This window comes from Toxorhynchites rutilus, chromosome 2, assembly GCF_029784135.1.
Source record: "Toxorhynchites rutilus septentrionalis strain SRP chromosome 2, ASM2978413v1, whole genome shotgun sequence".
NCBI classification, from domain to species: Eukaryota; Metazoa; Arthropoda; class Insecta; order Diptera; family Culicidae; genus Toxorhynchites; species Toxorhynchites rutilus.
The window spans coordinates 298,470,631-298,497,995 of record NC_073745.1 but is presented as its reverse complement, the minus strand read 5'-3'; the positions used below and the strand labels follow the sequence as shown (position 1 = coordinate 298,497,995).

At 39.0% G+C, this 27,365-nt stretch overlaps 1 protein-coding gene across 1 annotated transcript; it reads left to right on the top strand.

Moving 5' to 3' along the window:
* The first annotated feature begins 3,375 nt into the window (after positions 1 to 3,375).
* Positions 3,376 to 21,024, top strand: LOC129769326 (mitochondrial folate transporter/carrier). Its single transcript, XM_055771528.1, has 6 exons — positions 3,376 to 4,416; positions 18,857 to 19,010; positions 19,072 to 19,321; positions 19,386 to 19,499; positions 19,557 to 19,702; positions 20,589 to 21,024. The coding sequence occupies exons 1-6, from the start codon at positions 4,257 to 4,259 to the stop codon at positions 20,716 to 20,718; spliced, it is 954 nt and encodes a 317-aa protein (XP_055627503.1). The 5' UTR covers positions 3,376 to 4,256; the 3' UTR covers positions 20,719 to 21,024.
* Positions 21,025 to 27,365: the final 6,341 nt, after the last annotated feature.

Genomic DNA, 27,365 nt, shown 5'->3' with positions numbered 1-27,365 from the left:
CAAACAACTTATAACATTCCGGTAAGACATTCAAGATGCTTGGTATTCCCCAAATAATTTTTTGGCGCTCAACCTTACCGCCTGCTTCGCCATAACGTCAGTTTAATGCATTGATGCATTCTCAAAGGCACCAACGAAGCCCTTATGATGACGGAAAACAAACAATGTTAACAGTTTGGAAAAAGACTGAATTATGCCACACAGCTTGTTCTCTGCTGTAACATCCATTGATGCGAATTCGCTGATGGCTTTGTCAAGAGCGACCGCCTTCACCACCAGCGGGGGGTTGATTTTGGTTGCTGCCTGAATAACGGCGTTTACATTTTCGACCGACGCGCCGAAATCGCCTACTTCGATGTTGTTCGATGCGGTGTCACACTCGCGAAGGCTCGGTTGAGTGCGAGCGCTTTTCACTGCACCAACATCGCGTGCAGCATTAGATGACGCTTGCCTCGGAATTTTATTGCCCCTGGCAATGCGTTCGTTTTTTGCAGGACTCGAGCCTGCCTTCCTCTTCTTCTTGCTCATCACACACTATGCGAAGCACCCCATTTATGACGCGGAAAGAAAAACACACGATACGAATAACGCGTAAAACGAACTGGAAAACCCACACGACGATATCCAAGTTGAATTACCACTGGTGGGGTCCAATCTTAGATCGAAGCGCAGCGAAAGAAAAGTGAACTGGATTGCTCAACAGTCCGATGCCGAATGAAAGTTTGCCTCAGTGAGATCCACTGTTTATACTCTAGGCAAGTATTCCCCTTCATTCTTCTACCTTTTCCTTTGTTCACGGAGACTTTAAATCCTACGATTTCCCCTCCGTTGGTCGTCGATAAGTTGCTCGTTATTGACAGCTCTGTTTGGGAAAGCACACAAAATGGACAGAACAAATGTATGGGAAAATGGAAACGCTTAAAGTTTTCATGAATTTTCAACATCTACAAATCAGGGGAATCTAATGTATAGCATATTAAACAAATCTTACGGAATTTCCGATTCGTTTAGTATGTAAATCGCCAAAATCCGTTCGCGACAAAAATAGTTATTGACGTTAACTTTATTTCATACAAACGTGACCTGTTTTCTGATTTGGCACCCTTAATGGAAGACGTAGTTCTACGTCAAAAAATCGGAGAGGATCGGGCTAGCGGCCGGCCGATATGGCATGGAATTGCTCTGCTATGATATATCACTATTTTTAGTGCTTCAAGTTATCATCGCAAGCGCTTATGTGTCCGGATTTTGTTGCATTACGATGTATAGATGTTCGACCAGGAAGCATTAAAACGACAGATTTTTGTGGTTTGATCTTCGCAAGAAATAGTTCAAGTTAACTTTTCCCGAATGATGTTTATTGGAACGAAATTCCTAAGCGTGAATGATAACGATCTTTTTGAGAAGTCGAAGATACAGTTTGGATATCTGGTGGCGAAATCCATGCTTGTGAAGCAATTCACTCTGTATCAGATTAGCAGGCCCAAACGTAATACTGTTAAATTTTGAATAAAAATTATTACTCAATGTTATTAGATTATTAAAAACTATTCTATATAGATTCTGAGTAGACTTTGCGGAGGTGGTTATGATTACTAATAAAAATGACGCAAGTAAGACTACGTTGAGACGGCCATGTTACTCTAAGAACGTTAGTGCCATTTAAGGAGAAGAAAATCTCACTTAAATCAACTAGTTGACGTAGGTCTACTTCTTCCAGTAAGGATACCAAATCAGAATAAAATGTCACGTTTTTATGAAAGATTTTCAAAGTTAATAACTTTTGTTTTGCTGCGAACCAATCGAATTGTATACTCTTTAAGAATTGTTCGATTTCTGTTCGTTCGTACGGACACTGAAGAGAAAAATTTCTTGCAAATTAAGCCCATCCATTTATAACCAATCGAGTATGAATAAGTTATTCGCGTTTTCTCATACTCAGTCTCGCTCCCACTAGCGAGCAGTCAGCAGTCTCACCAAATTCTGATGTCTCACACACCGGTTTTGCTCGATACAAACTTGAAAATCGAAATCTTTCCACGCGCTGAATCAGTCTCAGATGCGGAGATATACTATACATTGGGTTCCCTTGGATTGGCAGCCATCCAATATAGAAATATCTGCTTGTTTAAAACCCCCTCAGGTGGAAGCGATCTTAATCATTATCTACGAAAACGCGTGTAAACGGGTTGTCTACAAACGGTATTTGCGCACAGATCATCTCAATGACTGCTCAATTCTTCCTTTTTATGCTGGAGAATTCTAATAGTATTATCGAAATTAACAGCAACTTGAATAACAGACATCACCTCTTTCAACAAGGCGAATAAATCGAATAAATGTTCAAAAGGCCACTAACTAATCTTTGATTAGAAGCAATTTAAGGCATGGCATCCAAATAAATTGGCGATCTAACGTACAAATCTACACCTAGGCGGCGCTGCGGTGGAAGTGATGATGGTTTTAAATTTTGCCATGTGAGCTTATGGAAGATTTGTAGTTCTTTCCATAAATTACAATGTTATAATCATAAAAGATTATTTGATTGCGATGAGTTCGTAAGAAATTTAATTCTGCGCAATTTTATATATAACATGTTATTTATTTACCTCTTTAAGTAGTGAAAACTATAAAAATGTTGACAATGGTTGAATTAAAGAAGGAAATTCGAGAGCACAATCAAACACAAGTAGAAAAATGCACGATTCCTGCATGTGAGAACTACCTTGGAATGCCCGGAAATAAAATATACGTGATTTGTTTTTTGAGTTTTAGGTTACATTAGCATCATTTTCTTAGTTCAAAAACAAAATCCAGATGTCTCACCGATCGTTTACGTTTTGCGTTAGATCGCCAATTGTTGTACAACAGAGCATTATTACAAAATTTTGTCTTTTTCTTTATACTCAAAATACGGTACAAATTAATAAATAGATGGGACAATCCAATATGGTCGAAAAACCGGTACTGTCCCGTTCAAAACGGTACGTTTGGTGAGCCTAGTTACAGCAGTTGTAATACAATACAAAACTCAACAGATGTTTTGAATAGAATTATTTTTGGAAATTTCCCCTCGCTCCTTGCTAGTGAAAAAAAAATACAAATAAATATAAGACTAAGACCGAAACGATTTGAAGCCATGCGTGAAGGTTTGGCGTTTTCCCATTGCTATACGAACATTATAAGCTATTCTACCTGGCATCACTGAATGTCCGCGTGCAAAACGAATAAAAACTTTCCACCCATTTCCTACCTATTCTACGCTATCAGTGTGTGCAGCTGGTTTCGTGCAGTTGCCAGACCAACTGACTGGGGTTTGCACGAGTATGCGTGACATCCCGCCATCATCGTCACGCGTTTGTGTGTTGTGTCTGACCAATTCTTCCTCAGTGTTACTGCTCTCATCGAACATTTCACATCGTGTTCATCTCTCGATCACCAATAGCAACAGCCATTCTCCATGTTGTGCGACGGATCCAGCACAAAGAAGACGAAAATCAATAAGCAACCTTGAAACGACGACACACACAATTATTGGCAGAGTTTGTTCAAGGAAGACATTGTTTGGAGAAAATAGGAGTTCGCACTTCCGCGTTGCGTTGGCAGAGTGTTGGAAATTTCGTGACAATTACTATTGAGCTATAAATTGTGAACCTGGTGCAAGTGCTCGCAAAATGTTTCGCCCGCTTTTGGCAGTAGACAGCAAAATATCTTACGAAATTCGCAGCAAATTTACGTCAGAAATTTGCGCCCTAATCAGTCGCTAGATGGCCGCTGAAAGGTGCCCAAAAAACCAAACAAGAGGTGCTCGTCGTCAACCTGCGAACCATCCGGACGTGGCGTTGGAGTCGTGTTCGCTTTCTTACCCCTTGTATATAATGTATATAATCGAGCTTGGAAAAATCTTTCTCTAAATTCTCAACAAAATACACAAAAGTAACGGCACCACTTTGTTATAAAATTTCGCTAATAATAGCAGTAATAGTAAATTCCCACGGACGAAGAGTTTGAATCCAGTGCAGGACAGTCGGAACTGGGAAAAACAGCTTCCCATCGTCATCGCCATCATCAGCAGCAGCAGATAGGATTGATTTTTGCAGCCACAACGCACCACAGTGCTGTCTGAATCGTCCAGCCAGAGAAACGCAAAAAATAGAAGGAAAGGAAAGGCACATCACCTCACGCCAGACATCGTGGTCATCGCCATCGATAAGAGCCGCAAAATAGCGCACGAAAAGGAACAGAAATCAGACGAGATGGCTACGGCCCTAAAGAGTCCGAAGGTCCCGGGAGGCTCCGGAAAATTCAACTGGTTGGCCCACGTCAAGTACGAGCATCTCATGGCGGGTGTTTCCGGTGGTGTGACATCGACCCTGTTGCTACATCCCCTTGATCTGATCAAGATCCGATTTGCAGGTGAGTTTTGCCCCGTTTTTTTTTGCTCGAGATTCACGGTTTAAAGAAATCAATATTCGATTGGAAGAGACCATTGAACCATGGCGCGCCTCGTGCTCGATTCGACGTTTGTTTGATAAGTTTTATTGGAGTTTTATGGCATTGAAAATAATTCTAGACGATAAGAGGAGACTATCTCGCACTTTAATTGGTCGAATCCGAATGAAAATTATGGAAACAATTGCATGTAATCAATCACGTTTTCATTTATCGTTCGGTGTTGGTGAAATCCCACCCGACTTATGTTTTGATTAGTTATTTCACTGGAGTGGTGGTAAAATATATTCGGTCATTCTTTGTTTGAGACATTTGCAAACAGTTGCGTAACACGTGAGCGAGTGTGAAAAATCGACATCCACGTGATTGGCGTGATTTAGCAATGGTGTTCTTTAGACACCAAATTCACTGCATTTCGTTGTGAAAGTTCATTGGCATTCCTATTCATTTACCTTATGCATGAAAACCAAATCAATCGATATCATATTCTCTATGTCGTTTGGCTCTAATCACCTCAACACAACAGCAGCAGCAGCAGCCAATCGTAAACAAACTTCTGGCTGCAAACGTCATTCTACATGTTTACTCAATCAATTCGCGACTGGATAACACAACTTCCCGAAAACAAAAACAACCTCTATCAAACTTGACTCCGATTGAAGCGTTTGTTGGGTGAATATTTTAATATGATGACGACGTACATTTTGAATCTGCAATCAATCCGTCCGAAGTGATCTGCGTCCCAATTTCACATAGTCAACTTTTTTTTGTATTGCCTAATGATCATTGGTTTGATGAATTTGGATCAGTAAGAGAAAATGCAGTTTGACGAATGTAGTGCATTTACAATCTCCTGGTGAAACTTTATAGACCTCCTTGTATTGGATCAATTTCTCACGAAAGAAGCTTGCTTTTATTGGCACGGGGTGACTTCGAGTCTCAAAAGGGCCACGTTTAATGTTGTCGAGTGAATTATTAAGCTCCCAACATCTCTTAGCGATGTTTGTGAATTTCGTACATAGATGAACAATTATAAATTCTCCGTAAATTGTCAGTCTTAGATTTGGTTTTCTTCTATCTAATAAATTAAACTCCAGTTCTCCCATTCTTGAATTGTTTATCTCTACTTCGATTCTCTGTTTCATACACTTTCGCAAACTTTGTATTTCCTTTGTATTTTACCCTTTCTAAACTTCTACTTCAAGTTTTATATTAATTCAATTTCATTCAATCGTTATATACGGTAAATGATCTTGGTTTGTCCGATTTGGGGTGTTTTTGCGCAGCTAGTAAATGCAAATCGATTTTTCTTCATGAAAATCACACATAATCGATACGAGTTTGGGTTTGTTGGAAGGCCCCAAATCTCTAGTTGCTAATACTACCATAAGGTGTTTTTATTTCATCCCATTTATTTATTTTAGGCTCATTAGCATTTTAGCTGTAACTTGATTCGTGTACATGTCACATGGTTATCATATCTATAATCAGCACATTACACAGTTTTCAGTTGTCAGTATTCCTTCTATACCATTGCATATGGTACATTTACACAGTAGGCATTTAGGCGTAACAGTATTCTTTCTGTTCTTCCATTATTCAGTTAGACCACCGGACAGCGGAGACAGTTCATCGTTGAGTTATTTGTAGAACAGCCGCCCGATGTTTCGTCTTGCAGAGCAGAACAGTTGTAACGGATCTTATTTCGACCGTGGATCGATCTCCATCGCTGATGATTGTTGCGTGGACGTAGTTATTCTGTAACAACACAAAGATGGTCAATGAGGGCCGTGAGTTTTGAACTCATGATCGATCGCTTACCTAAGCGAACGCGCAACCAATGGCAACGGAGACCCCCAACCAAAAGGTGTTGAAATTATTCAAAGTTTAATGTTTTTTAACAATTTTTCTTAAAGAGGAATTATGATCATGGTTTGACCATGATCATAAAATTATAGGAGGTTGTGTTCAAGGCACGACCGCATTGTTGATGGCTTTCCTTTCTTTCCTTGTTGAATTTAAGAGACTTTAACGATGCCTTTCCTTGTTAAATTTAAGAGACTTTAAACTTCTTCAGTTCATTAGTCTCTAGCCTTCAAAAAGGCCCTTGGAAAACTCTACTCTTTCCTCATATTACTCCTCCATCCCCACGGCCTTGAGAAAACCATTCGATCCCTCGCCGTCCAGCTCGCCCAGCAACGTTGTTGTCCAGTTGGTGTCCTCACATAGAAGAAAGTTTGCCTCAGCAAGATCCACTGTTTATACTCTAAGCAAATATTCCCCTTCGTTCTTCTTTTTTTCCTTTGTTCACGGAGACTTTACATGTTACGATTTCCCCTTCGGTGCTCGTCGATAAGTTGCTCGTTATGGACAGCTCTATTCGGGAAATCACACTAATAGACAGAACAAATGTATGAGGAAATGGGAATGCTTCCAATTTTCATCAATTCAAACCATATACAGACTATGGGATTGTAATATATAGCATATCAAACAAATCTTAGGGAATTTCCGATTCGTTTGGTATGTAAATCGCCAGAATCTGTTAACGGCAAAAATAGTTAATAATGGTAACTTTATTTCATAAAAACGTGACCTGTTTTCTGATTTGGCACCCTTAATGAAAGACGTAGTTCTACGTCAAAATGATCATGGTTTGTCCGGTTTCAGAAATCACCATTTTTGAATGAAAACATTCGAATTCTCAAGTAGATGTTGCATTTATCATTGCTTGAGTTTACTGTCATCATATTGATCCATTCATAATTTAGGCTTTCTTCAGAATATTGCCTTTTCTTGGGCATTTTAAACGTGTTACCCTCGACACACTCAACACAGAGAAACTTTATTTCTGCTATACGCGAAGGACACAATAAACAAACTACAGCGCGCCAAGCGGTTGCCATAGAAATCATGTGGACATAATAACATTATTGAATTGGACAACTCATGATCAGAATTGAGTTCATCAAAATGTGTTAACCCATTAGTGCCCAGCGTATGAAATTTAATACGCAAAAATGCCCGCTTTTGAAAAACTGTTTTTGATGAAACTGAAGTGTTAAGCGCATTTTAAATGATACCACATGACAATTTAAGAGTGTTTTTTTGTGTCAGTGTCATTTTATCCGTCATTTTTGTTGTTTTGTTGTGTATTGAAGCTTGTAAAGTTCGAGTTTAATGGAGTCACAAAAGTAAACATAAATTTATCAAAGTTTTACCTCTTAAAGGATTCTAAGTTGCTCAAATCTGTGACACAAAACTACTAGACGAGTGTAAAAAATGATAACTAGCAAAAAAACCGAAGAAAATTATGAAACCGCAAAAAAATCTGTTTTCTTTTGAGCGTATGAAATTTCATACGCTGTGCAACTACGGTTTTTTTTTCTCAATAGGATATATCAGCTTCCCGATAATCCCGAGGAACTGTAATGAAAATAATAAGAGTGCGGATCGGGACGACCGCGCTGCGTAAAAATGAAAGCAAAAATATTTGCGGATCTGGACGACCGTAAGAAAAATGTAAAATGTATGTAAGAATAGAAGTAAAATTATCTGCGGATCTGGACGACCGCGCAGAACAAGTACGGGCTCAGGACGACCCTATGGAGAACAGAACTTGATTCGATATTTTGTTAGTTAAACGTCATCAGTTAGCTCATACATTCTAAAGGTGGTTCAAATGTTTTATGTGAAGGAAAATACACTGAAACGAAATTCACATGTTTTTTTTTCTTCTCTTTTTTTTCGATTTCTTTTTTTTCGGAGAAGAGAGAAGATATGTGGCATGCCCAGTTCTGGCAACGCGGGCATCGTCAGTTTAGCGATCAAGTGAGCTGGGCATTTAGTAAATCAATTTCTTTGTGTTGTCTAGGCATTGTAGTGTCAGAGTTTGCAAAATTAGTGATAAAATGATCTTCCCATTATGCTGAAATTGAAATCAGTAGAAGCTTGCTTGATTTTCGTGGATGGATAGTGCAAAAAGAGTGATTTGGCAATGAAATGAATTAGACGAAGCCATCATTTCGCCTTGTTTGTGTTTGTGAAAGCCATATATATGATAGGCTATTGATCGCCGTGTTGTAGTATTGTGTGGTGCTTTCCTTCCTTCAGCGCATGGAGATTATTTCTCGTGTTATTATGCATAGCAAGAGCGCAGCGGTAATATCATCAGAGAAGGGAATGTAGACATGGCTGGAAGAAGCGGACGGCGGTGTCAGATAAGTTTTTCTTTTGACGTAGGACTACGTCTTTCATTTCTATACCGGGGTGTAAAATCAAAGTTTCAAGAACGAAAGCGTTACGCCGGAGACCGAGATTTTGAGCGTTAATAGCTCCTAAACAACTGAACGAAATGGTATGATAAACACTTCATTCGAAAGATAAAATGTCTACGCGTTCTATACTTGTTACTTTTTGATCCAAAAACTTGTTTCAATAGTCTTAAAATTGCTTTCAAAACAGGCTATTGAAATCACCAATCGGTATATAAGCGAGCGCCGCTCGGAAATCCACTCAGTTCTAATTGAACAGCGATTGGAGCATGTTGTCGCTGTTATGGTGAAGTTATGGTGTGTTATGGTTTATCATGAAAGCGCTGATGAACGGTGTCACCAAGAGCCTGTTTGTGCACCTTAGGCTAGACATGAATCCTTCAGGAGGAGAGTGATGTCACAAACGGTTCCCCGGGAAGATCTCGAAGCAGCCGCTACACACACACACACACACACACATACACGCGCGGAATTCTTTCCGCTTGGATACCATTCAGCATCGAGAAAGAACCGGAAAATAGTCTGTCAGTTCCTCTGGGAATTTAAAAATACATTCATGTGAAAGAGTTTATTTGAATGTTTTCTATCCATGTAACACTGTGACCAAATACATTTGGTTTTGTGATTTTTTAATCAATCGCAATTAACAGGATAGCTTCTGAAGATTATTCTCCCCCATCAGTAGGATATTTTCGTATCCAATATTGGATGCATAAAACCTTGTACCTCTAACGTTCATTCAGAATGGATTCAGATTCAACTTCAAACAAAGGATCCCTGAATCAACGATAGTCCTACGTCACCATTGCGGTTATACCATATATATATAACCCACTTTCTGTTTTTTCTCTCACTTTTCTCTCTCGTCCTCTCTCACTTTCTCTCACTTTCTCTCACATACAGTTTACAGCATTATTTTTAAGGATTTGAAGTGGGATGTGTGTTTTCGGTTCCCCTGCATCGATGTGTGCCTAATGCTCTCTGGTATTCAGGGATGCCAGGCGAATTTTGACGTAGGACTACGTCTTTCATTTCTATACCGGGGTGTAAAATCAAAGTTTCGAAAACGAAAGCGTTACGCCGGAGACCGAGATTTTGAGCGTTAATAGCTCTTAAACAACTGAACGAAATGGTATGATAAACACTTCATTCGAAAGATAAAATGTCTACGCGTTATATACTTGTTACTTTTTAATCCAAAAACTTGTTTCAATAGCCTTAAAATTGCTTTCAAAACAGGCTATTGAAATCACCAATCGGTATATAAGCGAGCGCCGCTTGTAAACCCACTCAGTTATAATTGAACAGCGATTCGAGCATGTTGTCGCTGTTCTGGTGAAGCTAACTTCGTTTATTTTGAAAGCGCTGATGAACGGTGTCACCAAGAGCCTGTTTGTGCACCTTAGGTCAGATGGGAATCGATCAGGAGGAGAGTGCTGCCACGGTTTCGCTTGAAACATCGGAGCATCCGCCACACGCACATACATGCGCGGAACCCTCGTTGCTATTATCGTTGCTGAAAAATAATCTACCAGTTCCCCTGGGAATTGAAAAATACATTCATGCGAACGAGTTTGTTTTAATTTTTTCTAACCATATAACACAGCGACCAAATACATTTGATTTTGTAACTTTTCAATCAAGTGTAATTAGCAAGAAAGCTTCTGAACATTATTCTTCCCCATCAGTAGGATATTTTCATATCCAATATTGTATGCGCGCGCAACGGAAAATGTTTCGCATCGCGAAAATTATATAATTTTCAATCGATAGTTCATTCCCCTCTAGTTTTCCTTCCGAATTGCCATCGTAAACCACACCTTCTCTCGATTCAATCACGCACGAAAAGCATACTTAAGCGTATGGTGGTGAAACCCATTCATTTTTCGTGAGGACATCGACAAGACAACATCGTTACTGAACGAGCTGGACGGCGAGGGATCGAGGGATACATTACCTGACCTGACCTGAAATGCAATCAGTTTGTTTTAACTGTGAGGTAGCGCAGAAAAGCCGATCGATCAGAAGGAGAAGAGAAGGTGACTAAGAGAGTATCAGCATCGAAAAACGGTTCCCCGGGAAGACATCGAAGTAGCCGCCACGCACACACACATACACGCGCGCAACTCTTTTCGTTTGCTGGTTATCGAGAAGAAACCTGGAAAGAAGTGATCGTTGCTGAAAAATAATCTGCCAGTTCCCCTTGGAATTGAAAATTACATTCATGCGAGTTTATTTTAATGTTTTCTATCCATATAATACTGCGACCACATACATTTGGTTTTGTAATTTGCCAATCAAGTGCAGTTAGCAGGAAAGCTTCTGAAGATATTCTTCAGAACAAGGTTTTTTGTATCCAATATTGGATGCATAAAACCTTGAGCCTCCAACGTAACGCTCTCGTTTTCGAAGTCCTCGAAATATTCATTTATTCAACAAATAATCTCTAAATCAACGATAGTTCTACGTCACCCTTGCGGTTATACCATAGATATAACCCACTTCCTGTTTTTCAAATGTTTAAAACATATTGCTACATAAGCATCAAAATTGTCGAATTTTTTATGGTTTTGGTATTTCAATGAAGCAGTGGGCTGCGCATGGGTGGAAGTTGTTTTCGAGTGGTGTGATGTAGAGATGGGAAAAACAGCTCATGAGTGAGCGACTCAGAGCCGTTCAGCTCATACAAGTGAGTTACTCATTTGGAACAGCTCTTCAGCTCAGTTGAATTTTGCGGTTGTCCACACAATTGCATTACTACCATGGGACATTTTATAGTGTGCATTTTCTTGATAGACCGAAAGCAAAAAAAATAAACGCATTGAATTTGTAATTGTATACAAACTAAAACTAATATGAATCCTAATAACATAATATACAACAAATATTGAATGCTGAAATCCAACATAGAAGATGCTTAGGATATGCTGAACTTAAACAACAGAAGAACCAGCAGTAGCCAAATAAAATGCCTGCAGAAATATTGGCCGAAACAACGTTTTTTGATAAAACTACCGAGATATTTTTTGCATCCAAGGATATAAAAATAAATCTACTAATAGGCGCAACGAGAAATAATTCTTCGCGATGACAAAGCACCATTATGAATCATCAGCATTTATGCCGGGTGGTTTTCTGAATTGTCTTGATTCAGCACGCGGAAATAAATTTATGTATGTCAACAGTCATGTTTAAATAACAATATAACATAGTAATTTCATTTACAAGCATATAATAATGTTTATTATTTTGTTTGGCGATATACGAAAAATTTAATGAAGTAACAAACGATTGAATATCTTCAAAACAAAACCCTTTTTCATATCTGGCATCTCTGCTGAAGCTAATGAACGAAGAGGGACACACGAAAACAAACTAACGTCATATCATAAAGCGTGGGAGACGAAAAATTCTTTCGCGTTTCTCATTTCACACTCTCTGCAGCTTTTGCGATCCACAGCTCAACAGCTCAGCAGCGCATCAGCTCAGCAGCTCATCAGCTCAACAGCTCTCCAGCTCCGTAATGAGTCGATGAGCTGCGTTGTTTTGATTACGAGCCGATCCGAATCCGCTCACTATGATGAAGCGATTCGAATGAACAGCTCATGAGCGGATGGTACATCTCTAGTGTGATGGAGCAGTGCTGTTTCTGGGACGTTTCGCGAGAACTGTTTGAAAGATATTCTACATCAGTGAATTAGATTGTAGTTGGTTTTATGGTGCAATATAATAAGTTTTTCTATCGTACTCCCTTTCTCTAGATCTCTTCATCTCTTATATTTTCTATCTCTTGTAATTTCTAGCATACATGTGTTGTTCTGCTGACAGGTGTGAAGGAGTTTTGTTTTGATCCTATCTACGGCGTGATTTGCCCGAAAGGTGTGAAAAATAAATTGATTACGTCACTCTTCTCTTTGCATCGTGTATCGGATGATCGGGATTTCAAATTGATTCTGAATTTCAGACAAGATTTCTTTTTTGAATAGTTTATTTTTTTAGCTGTTAAGCTTCCCATCCGTGTGATGCTCGTTCAGGAACAGCAGCAGGATTTTATCGAGGCACTCTTCTCGATAGATTTGTTGGTTGATTGCCAGACCGTTCGGCTTAAACCAAGGCTTTGAAATGCCCCGGTCGGAAATGGCGATGTGCAACATAACCTTTTTTTCAAACTTGAGCTTGAACTTGTATTTCACTTCAGGCGGTGTGGATGACTTGTCGCTGGAGTAGTAATTATCATTTCCTGGAATATGCGTTTTGGACAGCGGAAAATAGCTTTCGTCGTCCAGAACGAAAGACCTCCCGCGGTATTTTTTGGTCATCCACCAACACTGTGATTTAACCGTCTCAATCGTCTCAGCAGCCATATTTCCGACCGGCGTCACGCAGGCTGGTTGCGTCCTTGTTGTCAAACAGCTTCTTTAACGATGTCTTCCTCTGCTTCGTCATTATCGTCACCGGACGACCACTTCCGACCTTCCGCTCTACGTTCAGGGAACCCAGGATACGATATACCGTACTGACAGGTACATTTTCTTCCTTAAAATGTGCCACCGTGAACTTTTTTCCTTGCTGGAAATGCGTTTCGTAGAACCGTACAATGCGTTCGCGGAGCACGTGCTGTTTCGACGCCATCTTTGCTTTGACTAAATTCAAACTAGCAAAACCAAACACGCCTACTGTTTCTAGGGAGCCCAAAGAGCAATTTTCTTGGAGAAAGAAAATTTTACGTTCTTTATTTGAGTTACTGAAAGGTATTGAAAAAAATCTCATTTTTTATTTAACACCCGTTAGATAACGATTTTTTTTAATGCGGGATTTGTAGCGAATATTGCATATTTCTTTCGAAAGCCTTTCGTACTACTTTCATAAGCACAAAATCATAAATTATGGATGATTCTGAAGCAATTTTCTCTTTGATTTTGTTTGGAATGAGATGTATGGCCTGTGCCGTTTTGTTGAAATTCCATTAGAATGAAATCGGTGATACATTTTAATGATAGCTTTTGCGAATTGAAGTTGTGTGTTTCGATTAGTTAACGGTATGCAACTTGTCCGCTATAGGAAGTAACCACTTAGGGGAAAAGGGGGGGATTTGGACCACCTACGCAAATCGCCCAATATTTCCAAACCAATACGGTCTAAATTAAAAATGTCACCTTGAACTCTGAGCTACACTTGTTTTCTCAATCAATAATGTTTAATCATTATAAGAAGCTTCAACTGTGGGGTGGTTTGGACCACTGTGTGTTTCATCGAAAAAAAAACATACTTATGCTTATGTAAAGTATTTTGGGATAATGTTACAATCAGTAACAGTGTTCTGGGATCAATACCAGGTGTCTTGACCAGATTCCAGACCAGAAAAATTGGATTGAAACCATCTCGAATTCTGTATGGATCTTTTCACTGTTGTTAGAGCATTTTCAAACCCTTTCGATGCTTGGTCAAAGAAAATCCGTTATTGATGGCCTGCGTTGCTCTTTCAAACTCCTCCTTCTTCCAATGTTGTCTGCTCATCCTATTTTTGTAATTCAGCGGCATCTGGAATCAATTAGACCAAATAAAAGTCTCAGACCTGTAGAACCAATTCACCCTACGGAAACGCGTCCATGTCACCCCACTCAACATGCAAATCATTTCATTTATTGTTATCAAACTTACAGTTTCGTTGCATCAAATTGTTCCTCATCTGTAGACGAACAGAACTTTACTGCACAATACACGAAAAGTTTGTTTAATCAGCGGGAAAAACCTTAAAACCACGATCGAAAAACTCACATTTTTTGGCAATTAATGTGTTTGCCGTGTTCAGTGTTTTTTACCGTTTTCTTCCACCTATCGAATTTTACCAAAGTTTGTTTACGTTAGGTACATACGGTACAGGCAAACCTGTTTTTGTGCGGTCCCTTTTTGTGTGATTCCTCGTTTGTGCGACTCTTTTTATGCAATTTTATTGTGACATCGGGTCTTGAATCACACGAACTAATAGCACAAAAAAAATGAAATAAAATCTAAAATCACACAAATGAGAAATCGCACAAAAAGCAACCGCACAAAAACAGGTTTGCCTGTAAAAGGAGATGACATTATAAAACATCCAAGTTGAGTCGTACTTTTTGAGATAAAGAGGTGGTCCAAATCACCCCGTGTTACCCTACATGCCAAGACTTACGTGACCAGAGAAAAAAAAGTTGGACATAAAAGATTATAATTTATTCAAGTTTAGGAAACTAAAAATGATTCACTTGCAAATTGAGAAATTTGTACGTAATTTCCGGCTGATTATCGGGTAATAGATAGTTTCATAGCGTTCCATATTTAACATGCCGGGGTTTCGGGTTCGATTCCCGTTCTGGTCGGGGGATCTTTTCGTCAAAGAAATTTCCTCCGACTCGCACTGTGATCACGCGTATTCTAGAGCTTACCACTCCAGAATACATTCAAGGCGTATTATTCGGCATATAAATATCAACTAGGTACTACTAATAAATATGACGCAAACAATATTTTTTATCCATCCAAGATAGTTTCAATCAGGTGCGACGAATCTAGTTTACTTTTCAAAACTTCAAAACATTACATTAACTCATTCGGAGGAAAAAAGTGTTACAGGAATCAATACTGTCAAACCAAATAACTTTCGTATTGTGTTCTTATTTCTCTGATACTCCTCAACTACCATTGATAATATTTGGAAGATCGGATAATCCTCGATGTTTCGAAGATTTGTCACTTCCAATATACTACCGAGTTTCTGCTGTTGCTTTGATGAACCTATTTTGTGAATGGTTCCAAAATCAGCTTCTTCCCGATTTTGTCAGTTTAAAACAAAATAATGTCGGGGACATAACCGGAGTGACGTAGGACTATACAAAGGGGACAGCTTTTGCTAAATATATATTTCGAATATATTTATTTATTTTCTACCTGAAAAATGGATTAGTTTACTGTTTACTCTTCATGAACATGTTGGGGGTTCTGAAAAGAACTTTTGGTGTTGTGTTTTTGCGTTTTTTTTACAAACTTGATTCTTGTTTTTTTTCCTTAAGGATTTGTACTTATTAAATGTTCAACGCCGGGCATCTTTCGGCGTATGCACATATCTTACAATCAAAATGATGGCTGTGATAGGGAATGCATAGGTGGTTATCAGCTCATTCAATATCATATATTTCACTATTGAGCACATTACCGTACCTTAAACTGTAGTTTCGGAGACGAATGAATTGTAAGATTTGTAGTCTCCGCAAACAAAGTAAATAAAAATGAAAAAGAACTGAGGTTTTGGAGACGAACTCTACGATCTGTCGAGAAATAAACGAGCTAGAAGCGTTCTGAAAAACCATCATGTTGCCATCACCAATAGCTCATCATGTTGCTCCTTAGTTAATTTTCTATACAATGCAGATGTAACGTCAGTCAATTTTCAACATCAGTTATCAACCAAAGAAAGCAGTTCTTGCTACCGAGTGAATTCGTTAATGCCATCCTGCATACAATGTGTTGTAATTTAAAGCCACTTTTAATTCGGAAACCAAGCATGGGTTTGTGAAAACTGAATGATCAATTTAAAAGACCCCAACCACCAATAAGTTCAAGTACAAGCATAAACAAAATAAATCAGTTTATATTATATGTCATATTATGTCACTTTAGAATGCATTGGTATTGTGAATAACTTTTAATAACTCTTCTTTGAATGGTTTAATGGCCCTGAAAAGCGCCGTGTTTTACGGTGGCTGGTTTTGCCACCAAAGCCGTCTGTATAAACAAACTTTTTCCTTCATCTACCTGCAGCCGTTTTGCGATTGCGTTTGCCACTCGCTGAAACTAGTTGTTGCCTCCGAACCGAATATGCTCTGTTCTGTAGGCGGGTTTTCTTATTGTCGTGAGCAGCTTTGCAAGCCAACTCGAGCACTCCGGCGGCCGAAATTCTATAACCGCTATTAGGTATACTGGTGCTCCGGCACCAATCCGTTGATGCGATGTGATATGAAATGATGCCATACAACCACACTGATTTACGGTTTGAAAGAGAATGATATATTTTTCAGCGGATCCGTGCGTTTTGTACTTTAGCGGTACACGCTCACAGGATAGAGACAAATTGGCAGACTCAGCCAAAGGGGCGAGCCCAACGAGACGAACGAATGAGCGTTAAAAGGCAGCGATGGCAAAAAAATACATTCATTACGATTTGTTCGCTCGTGGATTCACATGCAGGCTAAAAAGGGTCCTTTTCAGGATCACAAAATTATCTTCAATCTGAAGAGTTTATTGTTTTTGTTATCACTCGATATCCCCATCTTGTTCGGCTAAACCTTTCTGTTTAGCGATTGCGTTTGCCACTCGCCATAGCTTTCACAGTTGGAAAATTTCTTCCCATCCAGCTTGTGACATATTGTACAGTAAATTACATTCAATGGCACGACGCATTACCACCACTCAGTGTCGGATTGGAGGCAATTTTAACCTGTAATTGAACATTGGCGATGACTGTGGTACAGTGTCGACTCTCAATGTGGAGTCATAATTTGGACCCCAAACTCTATGCTTACAAAAATGTCCAACTAAATATGTCGCATTACAGGTCCGTCCAATTAGCTAAATGTCGAGATAAGTGTAAATTATTGTACTTTCAATCTAGAAGCAATATAAGAATTGGTGAAAATCAATAAGCTCAGAACAACTGCCAAATTCACATACTCATCATATCCTGGCAAACAAATTATGAAAAAATCAATTTGTGTTTTATTATTATTTTGGATATTGTTATAGAAAGCATTGAACTGTATTTCCTACACTCTTTTTTGGAAGGTTTAATGGCCCTGAAAAGCGCCTTGTTTTATGGAATGGTTTCAATTTAGAAAACTTAGTACTAGTGGTTTCGAAAAAAAACCATTTCGAACGCCCTCGATGCCACCTTGTTCTGGATTTGCCATCAAAGCAGTTTGTACAAGGAACAAACTTTTTTCTTATGCTACCTGCTGCCGTTTTGCGAATGCGTTTGCCACTCGCTGCAACTGCCTGTTGTCTTGATGTCCACCGAACCGAATGTGTTCTGTTCTGAATGCGGTTTTTCTTATCGTCGCGAGCAGCTTTACCAGCCAACTCGATCACTTCGGCGGCCGAAACTATATAACGCCGGCTAGGTGGACTGGTGCACTGGTACTAACGCGCTCGGCCTAGCTACCCTTGCGGGGAACTCCAGATCAACACGGTTCGAGCGGGATTTTGCCTTTCCCTTCACTTTTCCTCCTTTACCATGTCCAGACATGGCTGCTTAGGTTGGTTTGTTGAGGTGTTGTGATGCGAACCGATGTGGTGTACGGTTTGAATGAGAATGATCGTTACAGAAGGAAGGAAGGTCTTGTATTACAGAGACTTTAAACTTTTGCAGTTCATTCGTCTCTAGCCTTGAGAAAGGCCCTTTGAAAACTCTACTCTACTCTACTCCAGCGCTACCACTTCCACCCTCTTGCCTTGAGAAAGGCACTCGATTCCTCGCCGTCCAGCTCGTCCAGCAACGATGTTGTCCAGTTGGTGTCCACACAAAGAATGATCGTTACGGCAGCGGAGCGGGGATTTTTAAGCTGACTGGCTGGCTCGAGAATTACGCATGTGTGAGACTGCGACCAATGTTTCGTTCATTTTTTTCTTTTTCCTTTCCAATCGTGCTTCATTCTATTTCGCTGCTGCTCTGGTTGCCCGTTTTGGTCGGTACGATTTGAGGAGCACAAAATGGACCAATCAAAAATGGGCACATAGTGCATTTGGACAATGCTTGTTATTTCACAATTATTCAATTATTTATCTCAAGAAAAATGATATGTTATTCGTTATGATAGATGCGTAGATATATTTCCTATCAATTGATGCAAAAATCTTTGCGATCTATTGAGAAATGCTCGAGTTATAAGCGTTCCAAATCTTGCATTTTTTCCTACTTGTTCAGTGCATAGATTTCCATTTCACCCCCTATATCTTCCGGTTAGACGAAGTCCTACGTCAAAAAAAACACAACCTAAAGCCGTTCTTCGAATTTGCCCTTTCTCGGATGAGGGAAAATTTTTATTTGGGTTGAATTTTCGGCAATTCTCGAAACTAATGTAATATTTTGTCCATTCCAGTAAACGACGGCCGAACGGCAGCGATGCCACAGTACCGCGGTCTAACGGGTGCATTCCTGACCATATTCCGCCAGGAAGGCTTCCGAGGCCTCTACAAGGGAGTCACTCCCAATGTGTGGGGTTCTGGCAGTGCCTGGGGATTTTATTTCCTGTTGTGAGTATCCAGCTGTTGCCTTCCGCTCAAGGATAATTACTAACTTTGTGATGTTCCACAGCTACAACACCATCAAAACATACATCCAGGACGGCAATTCAGCCCAACCCCTAGGTCCAACGCTGCACATGCTGGCCGCAGCCGAAGCTGGAGTACTGACACTAGTGATGACCAACCCGATCTGGGTGGTCAAGACACGGCTCTGCTTACAGTACACCGAGCCCGGCCAGAAGGTGACCAAAGGATACGCCGGAATGGTGGACGGATTGAAGCAAATCTACCGAACCGAAGGCGTCCGAGGGTTGTACAGCGTACGGAAGATCATCAACGCTGAATTTTCATTGAGCGTATAATTAATTTTCAATTCTTTCACAGGGTTTCGTTCCTGGCATGTTCGGAGTGTCACATGGTGCACTGCAGTTCATGACTTACGAAGAGATGAAAAACAGATACAATCTGAATAGGAAACGCCCTATCGATGCTAGACTGGTAAGAGCATTCGCTAAGACAATCAATCGTAATACTGACAAACCATTGTTCTTCCAGACTACCGTAGAGTATTTGACATTCGCTGCAGTGTCCAAGCTGATCGCGGCGGCCGCAACGTATCCCTATCAGGTGATACGGGCCCGGCTCCAGGATCACAACCACAACTACAAGGGCACCTGGGACTGCGTGAAGCTGACCTGGAGGTACGAACGACTGTCAGGGTTCTATAAGGGCCTTCTGCCATACCTAGTGCATGTCACGCCCAACATTTGTCTTGTGATGTTGATCTATGAGCAATTCACGAAGCAGTAGATGTTAGTCTAGAGCAGAGGCAAGTTCTATACTTGAATGAAAAAAAAAATACAATAACATGATTCTCTTCTGGCTGTCCCACTGATTAAACTTAAGTACGTGTGGAAAGACTTATCGTAATATGTTTCCGTTCCCTTGTCATCCCTTCCGATTAGTTTTTAAGTGAGCTTATCAGTAGGATCACTACGAAAACACAGCAAACATCATGCATTCATCAACAGTTTGAAAAAAGATATCAGAAAACAACGCGTAATTATTATTACTATTATTATTAGTGAAGTAAGGTCAATCATCCCATCCCAATTTTCGAAGTTTCAACGGTAATCTTTTATCTGCGTAAGGGTTTATAGCAGACATTCATTCACCATAAACTGAAATACTTATCTATTCCCAATGATACATCTTAGTAAAAATACGATAGCGAATTAAACCCATCTCTTCAATACTTTTTACGCTCGAACGGTTTGTAACTCTTTTTTTCTCCACAAAAGTAGCGAATTATTTTAAAAACCCCCACCTCAAGACACATCAACATAAGCTGTAAGCGCAGGAATAGCAGAAGACAGTAACTTATAATCTTAAACAGTGTAACGAATGTTTAAATGTTAAGCTAGTTCTCTATTCAGTACAACCAACCAAAATTCCTTATTCCAATGTTTACCCGGGAAATCAAGATAAAATCACTTGAAAAATAAGAAGAAAAATGCAAAAAAAAAAAGCTCGAAAGTAATGGATTGTCTTTTCTTTCCTCTCTCTCTCTCTTCGGAACCATTTCAGATATGAGTCGTGGCGCGGTTTCTATAAAGGGCTTGGGCCGAACTTGATTCGCGTGACGCCGGCAACAATGGTTACGTTCGTCACGTACGAGAATGTCTCCCGGTATCTGTTGGACTTGAATAAAACGTAGAGTAGAAGAAAACAAAAGTTGGCAATCGGTTCTCTCTGACCTCTTTTAGATAGAACTAAGATAGAAAAGAGTTAATTATGAAGTGAGTGAAGAGGATGTGTGCGTGTGTTTACACGCTGGTTATAGAAGTCGTGCAACCAAAAATTAAGGCTATGACCATTCATTAGTCGAGTAAGGATAAAGCTTTACGATAGCTTGAAGCATCAAACTTTCCGTTGCAAACAACGACTACCCAGTGAAGGAGAAATAGTTTGTTATGTTAGAAATTCAATGTTTAGTACATATCAATGATTTCATAATGCGAAACCAATTGTTCGAGATTTATGCCGAAAAGGGTTTCAGTGGATTCCGTTTCTTCTCGTGTTCATGGTTAATGTGCTGAATAACGTTCGGCTGGAATATCTAAAAAATAAGCTTTGCGTGAAAAATCAATTTAAAGCTACATCACTCGTTCGTTAACTGGGTTGCAACACAGCAAGAGCTTGGGAGTAGCAGGCCATTCGCATTGTGCAAGTTTCGATTATTCGAGTTTCAAATGGTTAATAACGACGCCGGTCACGTCTTTACATTCACATTCAGGGGAAGGGAAGGAATGTTAGTATGATATTTGCGGCCAGAATGGTTGCCTTTATGGTGTGGTTCGCTTGTGATGATTATTGGAAGGATAGTTGTCAGTGGGGAGAGGTAAGAATCAGCATTCACTGGGGTAAGTGATGTGATTATGTAAATTTTCGACCACTCGACGATACGAAAATCCGAAAATCTACACGCGATAGAGATTCAAAACCCTATTCTGTATTCCGACGGATTTCCATTTCGTTCGAAAGTGATATTTCGTTCGAGTTATAATTTTGCATTCCCTATTTCGAACGTTTTGTCCATTTTATGTTCGAAAAGAAGCAGATCGAACGAAATACAAAAACAACCTCGTGCAAGATTTTTCAACCACTTGCAAATAACATGTTTCTCCGTTACATGGAATAAATGTTTGCTACCGAAAATATGATAGAATGAAGACAGCCCTAAATCAGACAATTAATCAGCCCTATTCTGTATTCCGACGGATTTCCAATTCGTTCGAAACCGATATTTCGTTTGAGTTATAATTTCGCATTCCCTATTTCGAACGTTTTGCCCATTTGATGTTCGAAGAGAAAAAGATCGATCGAAATGCAAAAACAGCTCGAACGGAACATAAGAACCTTCCGAACGGTTCTCGAACTATCATAAGAACCTTCCTCAACCACAAAAACCCCTATATACCAATTTTCATGTCGATCGGTTCAGTAGTGTCCGAGTCCATAAGAATCGGGCAGACAGACAGACAGAATTCCATTTTTATATATTAGGTGTACCGGTAAGTTTCTTCGGTTTTACAACAAATGGCGTAACTTTATTATTGAATCAAATTTCCAGACATTCGTTGGAAATCTAGTGTCATTGCACGTCTTTTTCAGTATATGTCAAAACGTTGAAGCGTAAACAACATATTTTATGCCACTTGAAATATAGGGTTGAGGAGAAAGAAATGTCGTATTTCTGATCGAAATTTTACGCTTTATTTATACATACATATAAATTATCCAATTTAAGTCAAATATGCGCCGTTTTGTTCGCAAACTCGTTGCCATTCAGAAGACAACTTCATTATCCACGATATTTTATTTATAAAATATTTTCCTCATTTTCCATTTTATATTTTCTCTTGGCCTCATTTTGCCGACGGCGAAGTTGCTGTTGCTGGCGTGTGTGAATGCGACCATACGTTTTACATGGGAGAATATTTGGTCGGGGTTCTGTCAAAACGAACCAAAATTGAGTTACTTACACCACTGGATGCAGAAAATAATAATCTATCAGCTGTAAAATGACCATGTCATTCGGACAATTGGCAGCAGCTCCAAAACAAACATTCTGTGTAGCAGACTATAAAAAAAAACAAAATCGCATTCAACCAAAGCGAATCATAAACCCACAATATAGTATCGGACAGCTGCAATCAGATGTCATCGGGATCTGGTAAGTAAGACAGCCAAAGGGCTGCCATGATGTGTACACCCAAAGTTAATTTTAAGCACATGTTCTGGCATCCCGATTTATTACACTAAATGAGCTGAAAGATAACATAAAATGTTCTACTCCCCAATACATGTAAATCATTTGTATAATATATATGCTAGAGCCAATATGAGGGAGCGAAACAGGAGACACATTTAAATGAAAGCATATGAAAGCTTTTCGTATAGTTTGCCAAATACACGGCCTAGACAGAGGGCCTGATTCTCGAATACACTACGAATACACTTCACGGTGGAAACGGTATGAAACGTATTCGCGATGACAACGGTACGGTGTCGACATCTGGATGCGAGATTAGTTTCCCACTAAATTTATCATTATAAAATCAAATCTTCGGATTAAATTTTTGTATGAGATTATTATATCACACGAAGAAAACAAAGTTTTCCACTCACATTGAATACCAGTTTGATACGAAGAGGTTAATTTTCATTAATGATTTTTTATTTGAAAAGTGCTCATTCTGCCTGAAAACTCATCATTATCTTCGACACTTCACTAACTCGTAAAACGTAGTTAAATGGCGTGCCGTTTATTTCGTTTCCACCGTGAAGTGTATTCGAGAATCAGGTCCAGAGATGATGATGATGTTGGATTAAAGAGGCTTTAAACTTTTCAGTTCATTCGCCTCTAAAAACGGCCCAGAGAAAGATATATTCTCGTTCATGTTCTATATAAAGATAAAGATGATGATGACCCACCTCATACCCCTACAAAGGTTTGAACTGGCCGATTTATCTAATAGATAATATTTATATTTAACCAAATTAAGATATCAGTATTATAAAACAAAACAGCGAACTGACTCTGTTGCAGGCATGAATTTCTACTAATCGAACATCATAAATAGGCAAAAACTTTAAAAGAAAAACAATGGTCCTATCCTTATCGACATTATCATAATGATAATCCCAACTTCAGACCCAATGTTTTTTTAAGGCATGTCAAGAAAATTTCCAACCCGGGAAGATCCTTGACAGATTGGGAATCGAACCCAATATCTAAAAGTGTCTACTTAGAACATGATAGAGATCTGCCACATTCACAAATACTCGATATAACCATCTTATGATAAGATAGTTTACGACAATTCTGAATGAGCTATCCCCATTCCAGTTTCCACTTCAGACCCACATAAAAATTTCATCATGTATCAGTGTTCTGCCAGTGTTCCATTAACATAGTCCAGGCCGACCAAACGCGCGCGAGGCTCAAACTCTCGTAGACAACGCTTATTACTTTTTTTGTTTTACAATATACATAAACAAAACAAAAAAAATCATCATCATCAGTATAAACATGGTAGTTTAACCTTTAAATAAATTTTATTAATTTTTATCAATTGAAAACATAAATGAATGATTTAGGAAAAAAAAATTATAAAACCTGTTTACAAAACAGATTTTACGTGTGAAATACACATTTTCTTGAACTCTGCCATTGTTGCCGCACGTTTAATTTCTCTGGGCATCGAATTGAAGAAATTTATACCTTTATATAACAACGAGTTCTGCGACCTACTAAACATAAAGTTGGGTGTTCTTGCATCATTCGCGTTTCTTGTATTGTATCTATGAACATCACTTCCTCTTTCAATTCAATCACACAAATATCGAGGCAGCATATCGTTCAAAATTTTGAAGATGAACACCATTGTCATGTAATAAATTCTCTGCTTCACAGATAGCCACTGTAGCGCGTCCAACATCAAACTAGGGGAAGTGTATCTACTACATCTTAAAATCAAACGCATTACTTTATTTTGTAAACGCTGCAATCTCGTTAATTGTGTATTATTTGCAAGGAAGAGGATCGACGAGCAAAAATCTATGTGCGGTGAAATCAATGATTTATACAATTTAATTTTACTGTTTATTGTCAACTCTTTCTTCAAACGACACAAAACGCCGTAATCTTTTTGATGACATTATTGATGTGAGACTTGAAAGTTAACGTGTCATCAATAATAACTCCTAAGTATTTGATTTCTTTCACGCGTTCTAATGTCTCACCATCTATTTCAAAATTTACGTCAATACTGAAGTTTGCTGCAGAAATGAGCATGTATTTTGTTTTGCCAACATTTAACTTTAATTGTTTAAATTTAAGCCATTTAGCCAGAGAATGCAAATCTTCGTCTATGTGTTCCGCGGTTTCTTTTATATCCTTAGCTGCGATGAACAGGACAGTATCGTCCGCGAACAAATTAATGCCACAGTATCGTAAAACTCGTCGCAGATCATTTATGTATAAAATAAACAAAATGGGCCCTAAAACACTTCCCTGTGGCACCCCGAGTGAAATATAGTCTCTTTCGCCTCGATATTCTCTTTCCATTTTGCTAATACCAGATTCAGCGCGGTTTCACAAGAGTGTCCCTCTCGATATCCCGACTGTTCTGGTATTAGCAAACTGTTATTATCTATAAAATGTATCAGCTGACCTTTCACAACAAGTTCTAACAGTTTCTCTAATATGTGCAGCATGTTAATAGGGCGGTACTCTTCGGCTTTATCCGTCCCATTAACTTTGGGGATTGGAATCACAAGGGATTCCTTCCAAACCTTTGGCACGTGTCCAGTTCGTAAAGAGTCATTTATCAGGTCCAGCAGATCGTGTCCAATGATGTGAAAGCAATCTTGAATCACTTTCGCGTTGACATTATCGGTACCAGCCGATTTTTGCCATGAAAAACAGATACCTTTCAATTCAACAAAAGTGATAGGTGAAAAACAATCTAGTCTGCTATTGATAGTAATCGGCTGTATTATTTCGTCAGGTTCTCTGACCAACGCAATACTTTGGTTGATCAGCAGAACACTATTAACGAAATAACTGTTAAATTTCTCTGCAATAATTTGGTCTGACTGTTCTTCTGATCCTCCGAAAACTATGAAACGCGGTATACTATTTTTCGAATTTAATAATGTTTTTAATATTCTCCATAGTCCTTTACTATTATTTTGATGTTCATCGATTTTCCTCTGTATATATTCACATCTAGTCTTTTTCAAGGCCAGTGAATATATGTTCCGCGCTAAGGTGTACATGTTCCAATGGTTTTTATATGTGTTAACTTAACCCTTAGCGGTCGTATTAAATTTGAACATGGGTATCGTATTGGTCGCAATTTTTTTTACTTGAAAAAGCGGTGATGTATAACTTTGTTAGATTATATGCAGTGTATTCATAACTTGTGAGATTATGAAAGATGAACATGATTTTTTTTTGTAAACTTCAGAAAAGAATTCACTAAACATGTATTTCAATGTGTTACTTTCATATAAAAAATATATGTAAAAAATTTTCTTTGCGTGATATCTTTCAAAACAATGCTTAGAATACAGCCCTGGTTTTCGCATATATCACAAAAAAATTGTTTGGTGTCTTCCGCCTTTAACACATACAGAACAATGTTTTTTACATCTACACATTGCCGCAATGCATGAAATTTTGCATTGGGTCTTTCCTCAAGAATGGGCAACAACTTTTGTTTATACTGAGTACCGTTATTTATTACTCATAGGAGCACCGTTTCAATTCTTGAACAAGTTCACTAGACATTAAAATTCGTTTATAAAAAGTGTGAACTGATAAAATGTTGCGTAAAGTATAAGATTAGTATAGTTTCTTGCTGTGGTGGCTGAGAGCAGACAAACGACCAGAATGGTAAAAAAGGTATGGTGACCGAGAGCAGACAAACGACCACAAAGAGTTAAAGGAGCACATCAACGCATATTGTACCAGTAGTTCATAATGCTACGCGTACTCTCAGAATTGCAAGAAGTGACATTAGTCACATGTAACATACGCATTTCCACAATTACATGCACTTCTCATCCACAAACTTTTCTTTTCTTCATTATAGTGACTTTCAACACATTTCGGCTGGTTCGTCACTTTTACTTCCATTTTTTGGAAGAATGTTGGGAGTGAGGATTGAACTTGTGATCTCTGCGTGAGAGGTATGGATGTTACCACTACGCCAGATCGCCTTCAAAAACATTATCAAACACGAAGGGGGAAGGTATGAGATTTAAAATTATGTATATATCATTATCTAAAAAGAATGTTTCGAAAGCTTGTTTTCGTCTTTCAAAAGTAGTGAAAAAAGATCTGCTTGGTGGGGAACGATTTCGAGTTTCAGTCACTGTATATTCCAGGAGAGACCGATACTTTCGAAGGCGATTATTTCCATATTACCTTACTATCCTTCAAACCGCCACCATATGTAGAGTTGCGCTGGCGCATTGCAACTTCCTCCAAAATATTCTCAATACATATGTACAAACATTCAGTATTTCATGTTACGCGAGAGGAGTCAGAGAAAACGTGCTTTCTGATTCACGTTCAGCAGACTGCCGTCGAAAGATTATCCTCCTTCCATTTACGAGCTATTATGTGGCCGATGCACAATTAAAAATGCATTTAAGACCGCGAGATTCTAGTCGCCACGCTGTAACCATGGTATCGGTGCATTATGATTGAAGTGTGAGGGGTAATAAATAAGACGTGTCGGAAGTTCGTGCAGAAGTGCTGGAATTCATGTGAAATCAATGACCGGTGGA